Below are 18,552 nucleotides of genomic sequence, written 5' to 3'. Positions count from 1 at the left end.
TCCCTTGGGCCGGGATGTACTCGGCCAAAATGAGCCGGGATATATTCGGCCATCACACTTATTGGGCCCTCTGTGTTGTGTTGGAGAAAAGGTGAAAAGCAGGTACCCCAGTGACTGGGCCACAACGAATGTGTCTCATACTTGGGCCGGGGTGATCCTAACCATTTTTGTCTTATTGGGTCGGGATGTACCCGGCCATACACCAACATAGGCAATAAGCACTTAATTGAAACAGAATTGGATCTGTGTGTACATGAAAAGAACTTGGACACTTTCATTCTTGGTGAATTATGAAAAAATTGGTGTTCCTATCATAAATTTTATTATGGCTTTTGATTGATTACTAATTTAGTTAATTTGAACATTTATAAATAAAATAGTTGTTTCATAATTGTGTATAATGTGGAAAAGAAATAACCACATAGATGGTGTACGATATCGATTTCCTTACAAACTATATTTAAGTAATTAACTTTTATTTTTTTTCACAAACTGAATAGCACCATGGAACAATAAATGTAGTGATGTTGGTGTTAGGGTTCTTATCGGCACAACGGCTTGGTTGACAGGCATGTACATTGTTTAATGTACAAATTCAGATACGAAGGTAACCATATAAGTTCTAAGGGATAACCACTTATTTGCAATAAAATTGGATTTATGTGTTTACAACACAACTATGGTCAATCCTTACAACACAACTTGCTCAACTTAATTGTTTTCTTTTTCTTCAAATGGCAAGAGTTCATACATAACAATTAGTCTAGAAAAATACTAAGAACTTAATACTCATTAAGTAAAAAAGGTAATTTTATTTGAAAGTGTATGTGTGGATTGCTATTGTATGGACCATCTGGATGCATATGAATGGAATCATTTTCAAGAATAAGGTGAAGGATGGTGAAGAAGTTTTCAACTTAGCCAAGCCAAGGCTTGGATGTGGATAACTAATAAAGTTTCTAATGCGAGATTCACATACTCGAAGTGGTGCTTGTGTCCAGATTTGTGGATTAAATCCATAGTGGATTAGGAGTGTGGTTTTCTTTCTGGTTAGTTGGGGGATGCTTTTGTAGCTGCTTAAGGTGCGGTCTTGTCCACACACATCACATGGTTCTTGTTTGTTAGGTGCTTTGAGATATACTTTGTTTGCGATATCTTTTTGAAGTTACACTCTTATTCAACTTTTTATTTGTGCTCATCTAATGTGTCATCTAGACTTAGGTATATAGTGTAGAGATTTTTGCAAAACACAAAGTGTGGACTTATGGACCAAATGGACATGCATAGAAAACAAAAGAGAAATATTGTCACAAAGTTGGCTAAGACAATGGTTTTTCCTTGAGCTTGTGGAATCCTCAACACTCTTTTGTCTCTTTGTCTTCAGAAATATGTTATGTTTTGCTTGTATAATAGTTATCTTAAACTGTTATATCCTCTTCTTGATAGGTTATAGGTGTTGCTTTCTTTTTTGGTTTTATGCGGTTTTGTTCTTTGCTTTTTCATATGTAAAAGGGTTGGAGCACCTCAAGTGTTTATCTATTTATATATTTTTTATTGCTGATAAAAAAATTCAAAAAAGAACTTCAATAAAGCCCACTTGTGTGTGTGTGTTCATAGTTAACTGTAGTTTTAAATGAACTATGACTTAATAATTATTAATGTAATTTTACTTTATTTATAGGATAAAAGTGTCCATAATTATTGTATAATTGTGTTTAATATTTTAAAAAATAATAAATAATTATATTTTAGTGTTGCTAAAAATTAAAATGTAATCAAACGTAAAACATTTAAATTAGTAGAAAAACTAACAAAAAATAGTGTTAATTAAACATCTAAAAAGCAAAAAAAAAACTGAATTAAATAATAAAATAACTATATTTTAATGTTGATAGTAATTTCAAAGACAAATTTTTTTATTTTTGCAAAATTTAAAGACTCTACCTTTCAAACATTTCAAGTCTTCATATTTCAAGCATTTTGAGAGAGATGTTTTTTCTTACTCTTTAATAGAGACTTTATAAATTTCAAAATGCTTATTTTTTAGTAAAAGAGATATTGTTTATAAATTTTAAAGTATATTTTTATCTTTATAAAATTTGTTACATAAATTTATAATAATGTTAACTTTGATTTTAATCCCTAAACTATTAAAAAATTTGCTCTAATTAATTTGAAATTCATAGATCAATCTCTAATACCTTGGTGTTTTTTCTTGACGTGGCAACTACGTAAAAAAACAATATTCCAACCCAGTGACCTTGGATACCTCCTAGATCTCTTCGACTGATCAAAATCTCTCAAAACATTCATCCTCACAGCAAACATAACACCTAGCTCCAACCACCATCTTCATCCTCATATAATATTCATCTATTTTTCCAGCACCCTCATCCACAAATAACTCGTCTTCATTACCATTCACAATCACAATCTTCTATCTTCATCCCTCCACGCCCTTCATTGCCAACAATGGTGGATCCTGACGTTATATGCTTCGATGTATATAAATTCTGTACGAACTACCTGAGCATGCATGATATATACACTCTAATTGTCAGTACTTGTCATCTTTTTTCTTCAGCAATGACTTGAGAAGTATAAGAAACAATCAATTAAGAAACTCAAGAGCTATCTATATTCATCTTTTTTCTTGTTGCCCCCACTGATCCCTGATAATATTACATCACACATTTACATTTCACTTTGCTTATCACCTTGAAACAACCTTTTACCCCAAAATTTAAAACAAGAAAAACATAACCCAGAATAACGACACGGGAGAAACGAACACCAAAAACACAAACAACCACAAACCACATAATCAAAATAACTTAGGACCATATTGAAAAGAACTTAACCTTAAACTAGGACCAAATTGACAAATTTTAAACCTAAAGTAGGACCAGATTCGAAAGTACCTTGGTATCCAATACTTAGTTTGTTCAGATTCTTTGGACAATCTGGCGCGTATTTTAGGGCATATATCTCCCTCGTACTTCTGCACCTTGGATCTATTCTTGAACCACCTTTTCATAATATACAAACGGATGTCTTCCAGCATTGAGATGATTGGCTTGGACCTTGCATCCACAATTACGCTGTTGAAGGCTTCACTCATGTTGTTTACCAACGTGTCACATTTGGCTTGCATGGTAAACCTAGACCTGGACCAATATCTGCCAATACAAATTTGTTAATCCATTGTTAATGTGGAGAATCAGTGATATTGCTAACTAACCTTGGTGGTATTGCTATTAGATATTTGAATGCTTCCTCGTTCACTTCTTTAATGTTATGCATTTCTCTTTCCCATGCTCTTGGGTGCGTGCAGGTTGCAGCCTTCCACATCAAGCTTTTTAGTTGCTTGCTTCCAAACTTCTTTCTGAAATTGTTGTACAAATGGCGCATACAAAACCTTTGCTCAGCGCCAGGCAGTAGGTCTTGTATGGCAGGAAGCAAACCCTGTGTATATACTAGTCAGTTAGTTTTCATATTACAGAAATAGAAGAACAATGAACACAACAAAATATGGAAACATATAACCTTTTGCTGGTCGGACATAAATGTGCAGAACCTACATACATCATCACCTCCCAAGTCCTCAATCAGCAACTCCAGAAACCAGGTCCATGTGTCTTTGTTCTCAACTTCAACTACTGCGTAGGCTATAGGAAGCATTTGGTCATTTGCGTCACGACCTACAGCAGTGAGTAGCTCACCCCCATATTGTCCTTTCAAAAAACAACCATCAAGGCCTATGATGGGTCGACAGCTGACAAAGCTGTCCTTGCATGCCTTTAGACATGTGTAAATTCGCATGAAAATCTTCTCATCATTAACATCTTCCACTTTAACTTTAACTGTAGATCCGGGATTTGATCTGATTATCTCATGAGCATAATCATAAATCCTTCTATACTGATCTTTAAAAGATCCTTCAACCACCTTCGCTGCTAGTTGCTTTGCCCTATGAGCCATTGAAACTGACACCTTTGTATTCCATTTCCTTGCAGCTTTATTTCGTATATCAACCAGCTTCAAATTAGGATTCTCTATTAATGTGTTGTCTAAGGTTTTACTCAACCATTTTGAATTCATCAAATTTATACTAAATTCTCTGCTGCACTTATGACGGTTTTGAACTTTCCTAAGCTGCCATGTTTGACAAGAAACCAGAAATCCACAATAAAGGGACCATTCGCACTTTCCTTGCGCCCCTAAACATCTCACCCGCACTCTTTCCTTGTCATTTTTTTCAAACTTCAAGTTCCTACCAGCATGAACAGCATACGTTCGTACCCCATCAACAAATTGTTCCTTGTCCACAAAGGTTGTCCCCACCTCCCATTTGTAATCAGCCATGGACTTAGGCTTCTTAAATGTACCAAAATAACCACTCATCCCATCATGTTCTGTCTCACTACCACTGCCTTCAATGCTACATAACTCTTCTGACTCCCAACTATTATCAGACAGTCCTCTATCTCTACTCCTACCATCATTTTCTGATTGACTTGCACTGTCTTCACTATCATGGTTTTGTGAACTAGGACCAACTTCGCCTTGACCATAATCAACATCTATTTCTACATCAACTACGCCTTCAGTACCTCCATTACCACAACCCCATTCGTCTCCATCACTATCTCCTATACAGTCTGCATCAGAATCAATCCAACTATCAACCTCAACCCTTTCATCATCACAATCCCTTTCATTATCCAGCCCTTTATCAACTCCAACTTCTGCTTCAACTGTACCCAAATTCTCACCTCCAACTTCTGCTTCACCTGTACCCAGATTCTCACCTCCAACTTCTGCTTCATCTGTACCCAGATTCTCAACTCCAGCTTCTTCTTCACCTGTGCCCACATTCTCACCTCCAACTTCTTCTTCACCTGTGCCCACATTCTTAACTCCCACTTCTTCTTCACCACACCTCCTTAAACTGTCAACCACTTCACCTTCATCTGATCCAATTTCAGTGTCTTCGTTCCTAGCATCATCAACTGGAGCAGAAGTTACATCTTCAGGTGGAGCAGACCAGACTACAATCTCAGTTCCTAGTACCTCAAATTCACTAACAGCATGACTGTTTTCTCCACTCTCTACAGGTCTCCCATCATCTCCTTCAGGTTCCACTATATTATCATCTACCTGGGCCTCATCAACTCCATGCACAACAAACATATGCACTTCACCGTAATGTCTTGCGATATGAAGCATATTAAGTGCACCCCTGTCATCATTCAAAGGGTGCAACAACATCTCCACACAATAACATAATCCCTTTACGCTATGATACCCCATTTCCTTAAGAGACCCCAATATTTTGAAATAACTCCAGTGGTCAGGATCGCATGACCAATGAGTAGTTTCTCCACCAACATACTTACACCACTCATTTTTAGCAAATTCACCACGGTGGTGGACCACAACCTCAAACCTTTCATCAGACATTGGAAACACAAAAAAACCCACAAAAAAACCTGCAAATGGTAAACAATGTTTAAATGGGGGGAACAAATACGCTTTCTATAACCGACAAACCGACAAACCGACAAGTAACCATGAAACCCACCCACCACAGATAGCGACAACAGAAGCAATTAAAAATGGTGGGTCACCAGCGAAAACAATAAACAATGCAGCACCGATTATACAAAACCCTAATCATTAACACTAAACCCAATCAATTCCGACAATCAGTAATAACCTAAAGCACGACATACCTTCACGATGAGATCGCTTTTTCCCTCCGCAGCGATTGAGCAAAGATGAGCGACGAAATTGGATGCCAGAATCCCTAATGCGAGCCCCAAATCCACAAGTTCAAAGAGCGAGGACGAAATCCCTAATTGGCCCCCCAAATCCACAATTTCAAAGTGCGACGACGAAATCCCTAAACCTAAACCAAATTTAATCAGAGATTAACCCTAAACAAATCCACATTTTCAATTAAATGGTCAGCATAGTGCAAACGTCCAACTCACTGAACAGTATCCACGTCACAATGCAAAAACCACGCTGGCACTGTTCCGTTAACGATTTTGACGGAGTTAACGAAAAGGACTTGATTGAAAACAAATTACGAAAAATAGGACCAAACTGAAAACATTTTCAAAGGTAGGACCAAAGTGAAAAAAGTGGTCCTAAACTAGGACCAAAAGACCATTTAAGCCTTAAAAGTAATAAATAAATAGTAAAATATTTAAAATTTATTTATAATAGTTTTCAATAGATAATTTTACTTTTTATTTAATTTAAACTATTCCTAGCATCATTAATTATTTATTTATTAGAAAAATTGCGGATGGTGAAATGTAAAATATGAACAAATCGAAAGTGTTAATCTATTTTCGTAATATAGTTTCGTACACTTGAATATATATATTTTTATTTCAAACCACTTTTACAAACAATATCTGCATGAACAGCACATTTATTTTTCACGGTTTAGGTAAAATGATAGCTTTTTTTAAGGAAAAATGATAGCTTTTTTAAGCAATTATTGTTTAAAAAATTTAGAAAAAAATACAAGAAAAAATTTGTGGAAAATTAGAATCCAGAGTGAATTTTGAGAAATTGCAATCCATATCAATTATTATTTCGGTTTAACTTTCTTAAGTGCTCCATTTAATGCGTTTCTATACCCTAATTCATAAATTAAATTGTGATCCAGATAATTAATTGTTGAAAAGGGAAGAAAATTTATCTATATAAAAATTTCAAGAATATTTCTAAACTCTAAAAAAATAATTAAGAAGGGTTGAGAGATTTATGAAGTGATAATAATTTCTGCTATTCTTAATCAAACTTGCTTTTCGTTAATCCTTACCTCTTTGAATTTATTTAGTTTACATTTCTCAAACCTTATAATTATAAAAGTCTCTTCAAATAATTCACAAAAAATTATAGTATAATACTACACAAAATCATTTTTATTTATTAGAAAGCTATAATTATAGTGTATACTTTTAGTTTCACCTTTTTAATATAATTTTCCAGGTGGAATTAATTATAAAAATATTTGGTGAAACTTCAATCTAACTTTTTTTTTATCTTATTTAAATTAAATATAATGGAGATTATGTTAATTCTTGGTATTAAACTCCAAATAAATTAATTATTTTTTAATTAGCAAAGAAAATGTTTTTTATATATTTTAATCTTGAACTAGTATATTATAAATTGAAGAAGCTATAACAGATAGTTGTGTATGGCATATATATTTTTATATATATATAATAGTAAATATGATTATATTAAGCAAGAGGATTATATTTAAAAGATGCCCCTAATGAGGGTGATAAAATATATTGATGAATAAGAGAGGACAAAAGTTACACTGAATACCAAAAAAGGTGACAAGTAACTTGGAACTTTCTTTCTTGCAAATTGAACCCCCATGAAGCACTTTATTCTCTTTCACAAGCTCAAACAACAATGTCTGTTGCAGAAGACTTGTCTACTCATCCTCCAACTAAAAGCGCACAAACCATACATCTTCTGTAATGTCTCAGAAAGGAAAATTGAACACACACATACACATGTGTGTGTATCTATATATATATATATTCCCTAGCAAGGAAAGCCAGCATAGCAGTTGAGAGCACCAGCATGGCGTGTGAGCCTGCTGACATGGGTGCCATCCCTTGGCTTCATGATGAGACCCTTCTTGTATGTCATCTGGATGGGAGCACCTGTGGTGTTGAAAGTGGCACCGTTCATGAGAAGGTCCATGTCTGATTGCCACTGCCATTGCATCCATTGTTCAGGTGTAGCGTAGTCTCTGTGTGTGATTTCCTTTGCAAAATCGAGGTTGGGAGCAATGAAACGGTTTCCCTGGCTAAGAATAGTTGGCTTTGAGCTTCCACCAATGGCGTAAATTTGCCAGTGAGTGTAATCGTTGTTAAGAACGTGGAAGAATCCAAATCTGCACCTTGGCATCCTCTGGGACAGTCCCTGCCCGAAGTGGTTGAATGCCACCGTTATCTGCATGAGCTTGTCATTGACGTGGGGGTTTGTGTCACTGGCACCAAACAACATCACATCGTTGTGTCTCGTCATGTGGCAGTTGGAGACGGTGATGGCAGTGGATCCCTCGATCACATCGATGAGTCCATCGGCAGAGTTAGAGAGGGAAACATGATCGATCCAAATGTTGGAAGCTCCGAAGATGGAGATGGCATCACCATCACTCCTGGTTCTGTGTCCAACGTGGTTGTAAGAGTCCCTGATCATGCCACCATCCTTAGGCACGATGTTCTTCACGCGAATGCCGTGGATGATGATGTTGTTCACGAACTGCATGGTGAGGCCACCACCGTCCTTGAACTGAACGTTGGCGCCACGACCGTCGATGGTCTTGTCGGAGGAAATCATAAGCTCCTGCTGCAGAGTGATTCTCATGCTGCGTGAGAAGGTGATCCAAAGTGGACCCTGTTGGGTGACAGCATGACGGATGGTTCCTGGCTTAGGGTTCTGCATGTCGTCGTCGGAGGTATCATTGACAACATAAATGGGTCCACCGAGGCCTCCCACTGCGCGTCTTCCGAACCCTTTTCCGCATTTGGCCAACTGGTACCTGTCGTTGGCCCAGTCTTTGTTGCACCTCCAGCAATTGTCAATGGGGTTGGTGCTGTCACATGGCCCAAAAGCAGGGTTCCTGGGCGCCCTCAGTCCCCTCCTGGTGCTGTTTTGCATGGCAAGATGAACATGGTAATTGAGCTCACTGGCCACGAATTCCGGAGTCGGCACATAGGACTCGAGAGCGATTGCGTGGGCCTTCTCAGCTTGATTTTTCAGAAAGTCGTCGTATTCAGCAATGCCAGCCTCAAGGCATGGGATGATGATGGCCAAAGTGAGCAACATGGTGAAGACAACCTTTGCAGCACTTCCTGCCATGGTTTTTTGTTTGGTTTTGTGTGGCTAGGTTGTCCAAGGTCTAGGGAACTCTGTTGAAACCCAACAAAGACCTTGGCAACTGTGCCAGTTAGAGCAGAGGATGAGAGATCGTTGTTTGGCTTGTGTTATTTCTCCATCACTTCATCTCTTTTATAGTACACAAAGCCTTAACATAACAACGGTCACCCTTCAGATGCGGCGTGTGATTCCGATTTTAGCAACTAAAGATGTGGCTTCCAAATCCTTCTGTTCAATCTCAACCATAAAACTCTGCTATATTTATGTTAACTTCAAAAATACAACTGAAAAAGCGGAATAATTATTTGTTATTTTTCACCCTGCTTAAAATTCAATAATTATTTTTTAAAAGTTGTTGTATTAATTTATAAAATAAGAATGGTTGCACTAAATTAATTTGATCGATTGTTAATCACAATAAAACATTAAAGTATACATAGAGAACATTATTATTATTATTATTATTATTATTATTATTATTATTATTATTATTATTATTATATCAAAGACTATATGTTTCTCCGGTAAGTATCATAAAATACACTTATTAGGTCTTATATACTTGTTATACGATGTGAGGTCAACTCATCCAACCATACAAAATTAATCTATCAAACGATATCTGTTTACCTACATATCATACAATACAAGTTTGATTATAGATAAGATGATATAGGTTTGACTTTTTTTTTTTTTATATTAATCAAAAAATACGAGTATAAGCAAATCAACATGGTTTTTTTTTTTTTGGGTCTATTTTAAATAAAATTTGTATAAATGATTCATTCATTTTTTTTTTGTCAAAAAATTTTAAGTCGTCAAGGTGGGAGGCGACATTACAGATGAAGTCGTCCTCCACCTAACCGGTTTCTTTATTTTTTTTTAAAAGGCAATGTCGTCCTTAAAGGACGTTTTGTGTGTGGTGGAAAAAGTAAAGTCGTCCTCTAATATAAAAAATTCACTTTTTCAGTTATTTTTTTCGTAATAAATAAATTTTAATTATTTTTTAGTTTAAACTTATTGGATGAATAAATAGTAAAAAAAATTAATGGAATAAAAATAAATATTAAATTAATATATTTTAACATTGATTAATAATTAAAATAAAAGTGAAAAATTTTAAACAAAAATACATAAAACTTCTCGTTCAAAAAAATGATAACTGAAAAAGTTAAAAAAATAAGGAAAAATAATAAGTGAAAAATAAAAATAAAAAATCAAAACTGAAAAATTTGAAGAAAAGGAAAAATAATGAAAACTGATAAATTTGAAAAAAAAAATAGGAAAAATTATAAAATCTTATATATTTAAAAGAAAAAATAGTGAAAAGTGAAAATTTTGAAAGAAAAAAATAAAAAATAATGAAAATTGAAAATTGAAAATTTTGAAAAAAAAAAGTGAAAAGTGAAGTTGTCATGTTAGAGGACGACTTCACTTTTCATTTGAACCAAAACTGTCATCTCCAATGAAGACATTGCTTTTAAAAAAAAAAGGAAACCGGCCGGGTGGAGGACGACTTCATCTTAATGTCGTCCTCCCTCATAACGACTTGACTCAATTTTGAAAAAAAAAAATCAACGGATCATATTTTACAATTTTGTGGTCAACCAGAGAGACCCTGAAATACAAAAAAGCCAAAGCAATAGACATTTGCAACACCTTACTTAATGCATTGTCCGATCAATATATTTATCATTTAATTACTCTAATTATGAATTAATTGTTGCATTGATCAAACTATTTCTAGATGAATAATAAAAATTAGAAGATTTCATAAGATAAATTATACATTGAGAATTGAAAGTTATCGTAAGTTATCAACTGACTCTATAATAAAAATTACTTTAAGCAACAACACAAAATTGTGAATTAAACCACAAAAACTGGGGGTTAAAGTTTAGACAATAATTTTTTAGGCGTAGTCTAGGTGAGCGTAGGTGTAGGTAATAAACCATAATTTTCAGTACGACAACAATTTTAAAATTGTTGCTTAAAATCTTCATAAAAAGCAACAATTTTGATGTATGTCTTTTTCAAAACTTCACATTTTCAACACTGTAAGCTCTTGACGTTTTCAGATCTAAAATCAACTAAATAAAGATAAAAGAGACTTAAATTATGTTTTTTTAAGGCTTTTGTAAAAATGTTTGCTAGTTATATCTTGATAGGAACAAAATGAGAGGGGTGCAATTATCTTGCAATTTATGCGCCCCTTTGTGGTATATATGAAGAATAAGTTCAACATCTTTTCTTTGAGTGTATGGTATCTAACTTTGCTTGGAATCTTTGCTTTAAAGGATTTGAAGTATTAACAACACAACATAACCAAACTTTACAATATATTGATCAATTTTATGTCTGATTTGAATGTAAAAGGAAATAAGTTTCAGAAGGTGATATGGGTGACTATGATTAGAAGTATATGGGATCATAGGAATTTCATTGTATTTAGAAACAGACAAAGAGATGGTGAGGAAATTTTTGGAATAACATGGTTGAGAAATAAAATATCAAAGGCAAGTAACAAGATGAAAGAGTGTGATAAGGTCCCCATAAATCTTAATGAACTAATTTAAACAAACTGCTTGTAGTGTGCTCACTTGGTAAAAATTGATTCCTATGTTGTTTAGCACAGGGCATATATCACATATTCGATTGTTATTGCTTCTACTAAACTGACTCACATAAGGGATGACCACATAAATATCACATAAATAGTTAGATGCATCAATACTTCAATTTGGATCACGTATTCGTGTCAGACACATATCTATATCATATACTTTACCGATACTTATCAATAAAGTATCTATCTTATAAAGCAGTAGTACTATTGTGATAACAATAATTTATAATTTTTTTTTATTTTGACAATCTTTAGTACATATGATTATAATTTGGATTCAGACAATATGAGTCATATATTTATCATAAATTTAAGAATTTTTATGTGCTTTTCAATATACATATATCATGTATTGTATCCTATTATTTTCAAAATAGATGTATTAGCATATCAGATGCACGTCATATCTAATAAGTATTGTATCTGGACATCTAGATTATGACTAACATTTTATTTTACCTCTATGAATTTATATGGTTACCCACGTCTATAATTTTGTACTAAGCAATTATGTTGGTGACTATCATGAACCGAACTTTCATATAAAACATGATTCCTTTATGAGTTCACCTTAAGGCCTTTTTTTTTTTCTACAAATGTATAATTAACTTTTAGATGACCTTTAGTTTGTTAACCCAATGACCTTTAGATGACCTTGCAAGCATTATAAGTTAATTATTTTTTATTTTTTCACAAGCCAAATTGCTACGTGGAAGAATAAAGAAAGTGATGTTGATGTTAGGATTGTTGTTACCAGAGTTGTTTGGTTAGTACCACATACATTACAAAGCCAAATATATACGTAACAATAAAAGTTATGAGGAGTAACCATTTATTTGTAACGAAATTGGAGAATTAGATTTGTGTACACACGTGGAATAGTTTTGTGCTATCATACCACTTGGTATACACTATTTGATGTACAAAGCCAGATAAAAAGGTAACCATATAATTTATGAGAGGTAACCACTTATTTGGTAGAAAATTGGATTTCTTTTGACATGAAAAAAAAATTGACACATCATTTATGGTGATTACTTAGTGAATTTGAACTTTTGTAAATAAATATATTTATTTCTTGATTGTGTAGAATTTGTAAAAGAAATAATCACATAAATGATAAATGATGTGTGATAACCTTTTCTTTACATGCTACTTAAATTAATGGCTTAAATATACATTTGGTTTCTATTTTTATTGTTTTTATTAAATTAAGTCTTCATTTTTGTCAAAATTTGGTCAATTTGGTCCTTTTGACTAACGGTGTTTAAATAGTTAACGTTTTTTAACAATCCATGACATCACGTGTTAGCTCTTGTTATTTTTTTCTATTTTTTTTAAAATTTTTTAAAATATTTAAAAAAAAAATTGAAATTTTTTTTAATTTCAAAAATATTATCCACGTGTCAAGTCATAATTGTGTCATATGTCAATGCTACTGCATCTGTCAGTTTCTGGTTGTATTATTTCTTTTTGTTCAATTTAGTCTTGATATTCGTTATTTTTTTTTTTCAATTCAGTCCTTATATTCGTTATTTTTGTTTAATTTAGTCCCAATTTTTTTTAAAATGAAATAATTTAATTTTTAAAATTGAAATCATTATTAGTTATTTTTCAAATTCAATTATAAATTATTATATTTAATTATAAATTGAATATAATTCTTAGATTCAATGTTAAATAGTATATAATCATTTAACTATTACTAAAATATAATTATTAAAATTTTAAAAATATATTTTAACATTTGTAAAATTGACATTTAAATCTAAAATATTTAATATTTTTATTGAATTTTAGATATTAAAATCTAAAATATTTTATATTAAAATTTTATTTTTAAATATCAATTTTAAAAGTATTTTAGAATATAAATATTAGAAAAAAATATTTAATAATTATATTTTTATAATATTTTAAATAATTATATTCTATTTAACAATTAAATATAGGAATTTTATTCAATTTATAATTAAATTTAATAATTTATAATTAAATTTAAAAAATAATTAATAAAAATGTCAATGTTAGAAAATATTAATATAATTTGTATAAAAGATATTAAATTTGGTTTAAATTTGAAAGGGATAAAATTGATTTATTTTAACAAAAATTAGGATTAATTTAAACAAAAATAACGAATATAGGGACTAAATTGAACAAAAAAAAATAACAAAACCACAAATTGACATTTGGCATTAGCATTGACATGTGGACAATTTTTTTGAAATTAAAAAAAAATTAATTTTTGGTATAAATACACATTTGGTACCCAAACTTTTTCGGAAAGTTCAATTTGGTACCCGAACTTTAGGAATGTTCAATTTGGTACCCAATTTTCTAAAGAGATTCAATTTGGTCCTCTCCGTTAAGTTGGAGTTAATACCGTGTCCGTACAGGACACGTGTCAAGCCATTAAATTTTAATTTTATTTTTATTTTTTTTTTCAAAAAAATTAATTTTTTTTTCCAAAAAATTAAAAACTAGCACGTGTCAGTTTATCATCGTGCCACGTGGCAGCTTACAATCATGACATGTGGCAGCGTAATAGTTATTTTCAATTTAGTACCTAATTTAAATTTTTGGTTCAATTTAGTACCCAAATTTTTTAAAATGATCCAATTTCGTGGCTTGACACGTGTCCTGTACGGACACGGTGTTAACTCCAACTTAACGGAGAGGACCAAATTGAATCTCTTTAGAAAATTGGGGTACCAAATTGAACATTCCTAAAGTTCAGGTACCAAATTGAACTTTCCGAAAAAGTTTGGATACCAAATGTGTATTTATACCTTAATTTTTTTAAATATTAAAAAATTAAAAGAAAAACAACAGCTGGCACGTGGCATGTACTGTTAAAAAATGTTAACTATTTAAACACCGTCAGTGAAAAGGACAAAATTGACCAAAGTTTAACGAACATTAATACCTAATTGAACACAAAACGAAAATGAGGACCAAATTGAATAAAAACAACGAAAATAGGGACCAAAATATATATTTAAGCCTAAATTAATTAACTTATATTTTTTCACAAACCGAATTTCAATGATTAAGAATAAATGAAATGATGTTGGTGTTAGGATTGTTCTTAGCAAAACGACTTGGTTGACAGTTGTTGAATGTACAAAAATCAGAAACACAAAGGTAACCCTATAACTTATAGGTTGTACCTGATCGATACTATTTCGGTGCGGAACCAGACGATCTCAAGAACCCTCTGTGTCGAACCTCCTCCTGCTCCTCCCTGGACTCCTCCTGGATCTCCCTGCCGTCTGCACTCCGGGGGTGGGGTACCTACAGGCACTCTGACGCTCAAGTTAGAGAGTGATTGATATGGGGTGCAGTAGGTTAGTGAGAAAAGCGTACCTTTACCTGTTCACTAGGCCTTAATTTATATTAATTTCTTAATGGACCTGTTATTATTATTTGCGGGCCGTTTGTATTCGAGGATCGATTCTTTCCCTTTCCGACTGAGGTTGCACGCATCGGTTCTTTCCTTATTGGCTGAGATTGTTCTTCTGTGTCTTTGTTAAAGATCAGCTCTTTCCATTCTGAGTTTTGTCCGTCTGTACTTTTGTCAAAGATCAACTCCTTCCTTTTTGGGGTTTGGCCGTCTGTACTTCTCAAATATCAACTCCTGCTTTTTTTGGGGTTTTGCCATCTGTACTTCTCAAATATCAACTCCTTCCTTTTTTGGGGTTTGCCCGTTTGTACTTCACCAAATATCAACTCCTTCCTTTTTTTGGGGTTTGTCCGTCTGTACTTTGCCAAATATCAACTCTTTCCTTTTTGGCTGACATTGCGCGCTGCTCCTCTGTACCTCTGCGCCATAATCACATGTTCTATCTGCCACTCCCTTGGGCCGGGATGTACTCGGCCAAAAGGAGCCGGGATATATCCGGCCATCACACTTATTGGGCCCTCTGTGTTGTGTTGGAGAAAAGGTGAAAAGCAGGTACCCCAGTGACTGGGCCACAACGAATGTGTCTCATACTTGGGCCGGGGTGATCCCAACCATTTTTGTCTTATTGGGTCGGGATGTACCCGGCCATACACCAACATAGGCAATAAGCACTTAATTGAAACAGAATTGGATCTGTGTGTACATGAAAAGAACTTGGACACTTTCATTCTTGGTGAATTATGAAAAAATTGGTGTTCCTATCATAAATTTTATTATGGCTTTTGATTGATTACTAATTTAGTTAATTTGAACATTTATAAATAAAATAGTTGTTTCATAATTGTGTATAATGTGGAAAAGAAATAACCACATAGATGGTGTACGATATCGATTTCCTTACAAACTATATTTAAGTAATTAACTTTGATTTTTTTTCACAAACTGAATAGCACCATGGAACAATAAATGTAGTGATGTTGGTGTTAGGGTTCTTATCGGCACAACGGCTTGGTTGACAGGCATGTACATTGTTTAATGTACAAATTCAGATACGAAGGTAACCATATAAGTTCTAAGGGATAACCACTTATTTGCAATAAAATTGGATTTATGTGTTTACAACACAACTATGGTCAATCCTTACAACACAACTTGCTCAACTCAATTGTTTTCTTTTTCTTCAAATGGCAAGAGTTCATACATAACAATTAGTCTAGAAAAATACTAAGAACTTAATACTCATTAAGTAAAAAAGGTAATTTTATTTGAAAGTGTATGTGTGGATTGCTATTGTATAGACCATCTGGATGCATATGAATGGAATCATTTTCAAGAATAAGGTGAAGGATGGTGAAGAAGTTTTCAACTTAGCCAAGCCAAGGCTTGGATGTGGATAACTAATAATGTTTCTAATGCGAGATTCACATACTCGAAGTGGTGCTTGTGTCCAGATTTGTGGATTAAATCCATAGTGGATTAGGAGTGTGGTTTTCTTTCTGGTTAGTTGGGGGATGCTTTTGTAGCTGCTTAAGGTGCGGTCTTGTCCACACACATCACATGGTTCTTGTTTGTTAGGTGCTTTGAGATATACTTTGTTTGCGATATCTTTTTGAAGTTACACTCTTATTCAACTTTTTATTTGTGCTCATCTAATGTGTCATCTAGACTTAGGTATATAGTCTAGAGATTTTTGCAAAACACAAAGTGTGGACTTATGGACCAAATGGACATGCATAGAAAACAAAAGAGAAATATTGTCACAAAGTTGGCTAAGACAATGGTTTTTCCTTGAGCTTGTGGAATCCTCAACACTCTTTTGTCTCTTTGTCTTCAGAAATATGTTATGTTTTGCTTGTATAATAGTTATCTTAAACTGTTATATCCTCTTCTTGATAGGTTATAGGTGTTGCTTTCTTTTTTGGTTTTATGCGATTTTGTTCTTTGCTTTTTCATATGTAAAAGGGTTGGAGCACCTCAAGTGTTTATCTATTTATATATTTTTTATTGCTGATAAAAAAATTCAAAAAAGAACTTCAATAAAGCCCACTTATGTGTGTGTGTGTTCATAGTTAACTGTAGTTTTAAATGAACTATGACTTAATAATTATTAATGTAATTTTACTTTATTTATAGGACAAAAGTGTCCATAATTATTGTATAATTGTGTTTAATATTTTAAAAAATAATAAATAATTATATTTTAGTGTTCCTAAAAATTAAAATGTAATCAAACGTAAAATATTTAAATTAGTAGAAAAACTAACAAAAAATAGTGTTAGTTAAACATCTAAAGAGTAAAAAAAAATGAATTAAATAATAAAATAACTATATTTTAATGTTGATAATTTCAAAGACAAATTTTTTTATTTTTGCAAAATTTAAAGACTCTACCTTTCAAACATTTCAAGTCTTCATATTTCAAGCATTTTGAGAAAGATGTTTTTTCTTACTCTTTAATAGAGACTTTATAAATTTCAAAATGCTTACTTTTTGGTAAAAGAGATATTATTTATAAATTTTAAAAGATATTTTTATCTTTATAAAATTTGTTACATAAATTTATAATAATGTTAACTTTGATTTTAATCCCTAAACTATTAAACAATTTTGATGTGCCTCTTTCAAAATTTGCTCTAATTAATTTGAAATTCATAGATCAATCTCTAATACCTTGGTGTTTTTTCTTGACGTGGCAACTACGTAAAAAAAAAATATTCCAACCCAGTGACCTTGGATACCTCCTAGATCTCTTCGACTGATCAAAATCTCTCAAAACATTCATCCTCACAGCAAACATAACACCTAGCTCCAACCACCATCTTCATCCTCATATAATATTCATCTATTTTTCCAGCACCCTCATCCACAAATAACTCGTCTTCATTACCATTCACAATCACAATCTTCTATCTTCATCCCTCCACGCCCTTCATTGCCAACAATGGTGGATCCTGACGTTATATGCTTCGATGTATATAAATTCTGTACGAACTACCTGAGCATGCATGATATATACACTCTAATTGTCAGTACTTGTCATCTTTTTTCTTCAGCAATGACTTGAGAAGTATAAGAAACAATCAATTAAGAAACTCAAGAGCTATCTATATTCATCTTTTTTCTTGTTGCCCCCACTGATCCCTGATAATATTACATCACACATTTACATTTCACTTTGCTTATCACCTTGAAACAACCTTTTACCCCAAAATTTAAAACAAGAAAAACATAACCCAGAATGACGACACGGGAGAAACGAAGACCAAAAACACAAACAACCACAAACCACATAATCAAAATAACTTAGGGTTTCATGACACATATACCTCTGTTTCAGACACCTTCGCCCACGAACGAAATCACAATCTTCAATGCCAAAATAAAAAATGGGAAACCAAAAAACGAGCAGATCAAACGAAACCTTTTTAATTACCCTTCTTCAAGGACAATTCAAATGAGCGCACATTTGTTTAAAATATTAATAAACGCCTGATGTGTATATCTTCATTCGAGTAAGTAATCAATATGGATTGTTGTTGTTATGAATTATTGTGCTGTTAGTTTTAATAAAGAATTAGGGAAGGCACAAGTA

General features: G+C 32.9%; 1 protein-coding gene across 1 annotated transcript; it reads right to left on the bottom strand.

Moving 5' to 3' along the window:
* Nucleotides 1-7,281: 7,281 nt before the first annotated feature.
* On the bottom strand, nucleotides 7,282-9,031 carry LOC114181633 (pectate lyase-like). Its single transcript, XM_028068139.1, has one exon. It carries the CDS (start codon nucleotides 8,908-8,910, stop codon nucleotides 7,585-7,587), a length of 1,326 nt encoding a protein of 441 aa, XP_027923940.1. The 5' UTR covers nucleotides 8,911-9,031; the 3' UTR covers nucleotides 7,282-7,584.
* Between the last annotated feature and the right edge of the window lie 9,521 nt (nucleotides 9,032-18,552).

This window comes from Vigna unguiculata, chromosome 4 (assembly GCF_004118075.2).
Source record: "Vigna unguiculata cultivar IT97K-499-35 chromosome 4, ASM411807v1, whole genome shotgun sequence".
NCBI lineage: Eukaryota > Viridiplantae > Streptophyta > Magnoliopsida > Fabales > Fabaceae > Vigna > Vigna unguiculata.
The sequence above is the reverse complement of the archived record's forward strand: the minus strand, read 5'-3'. Positions and strand labels throughout refer to the sequence as shown.

What these genes read in the sequence shown, in the direction of transcription:
- LOC114181633 (XM_028068139.1), bottom strand. Translation starts at nt 8,910, where the DNA reads ATGGCAGGAAGTGCTGCAAAGGTTGTCTTCACCATGTTGCTCACTTTG.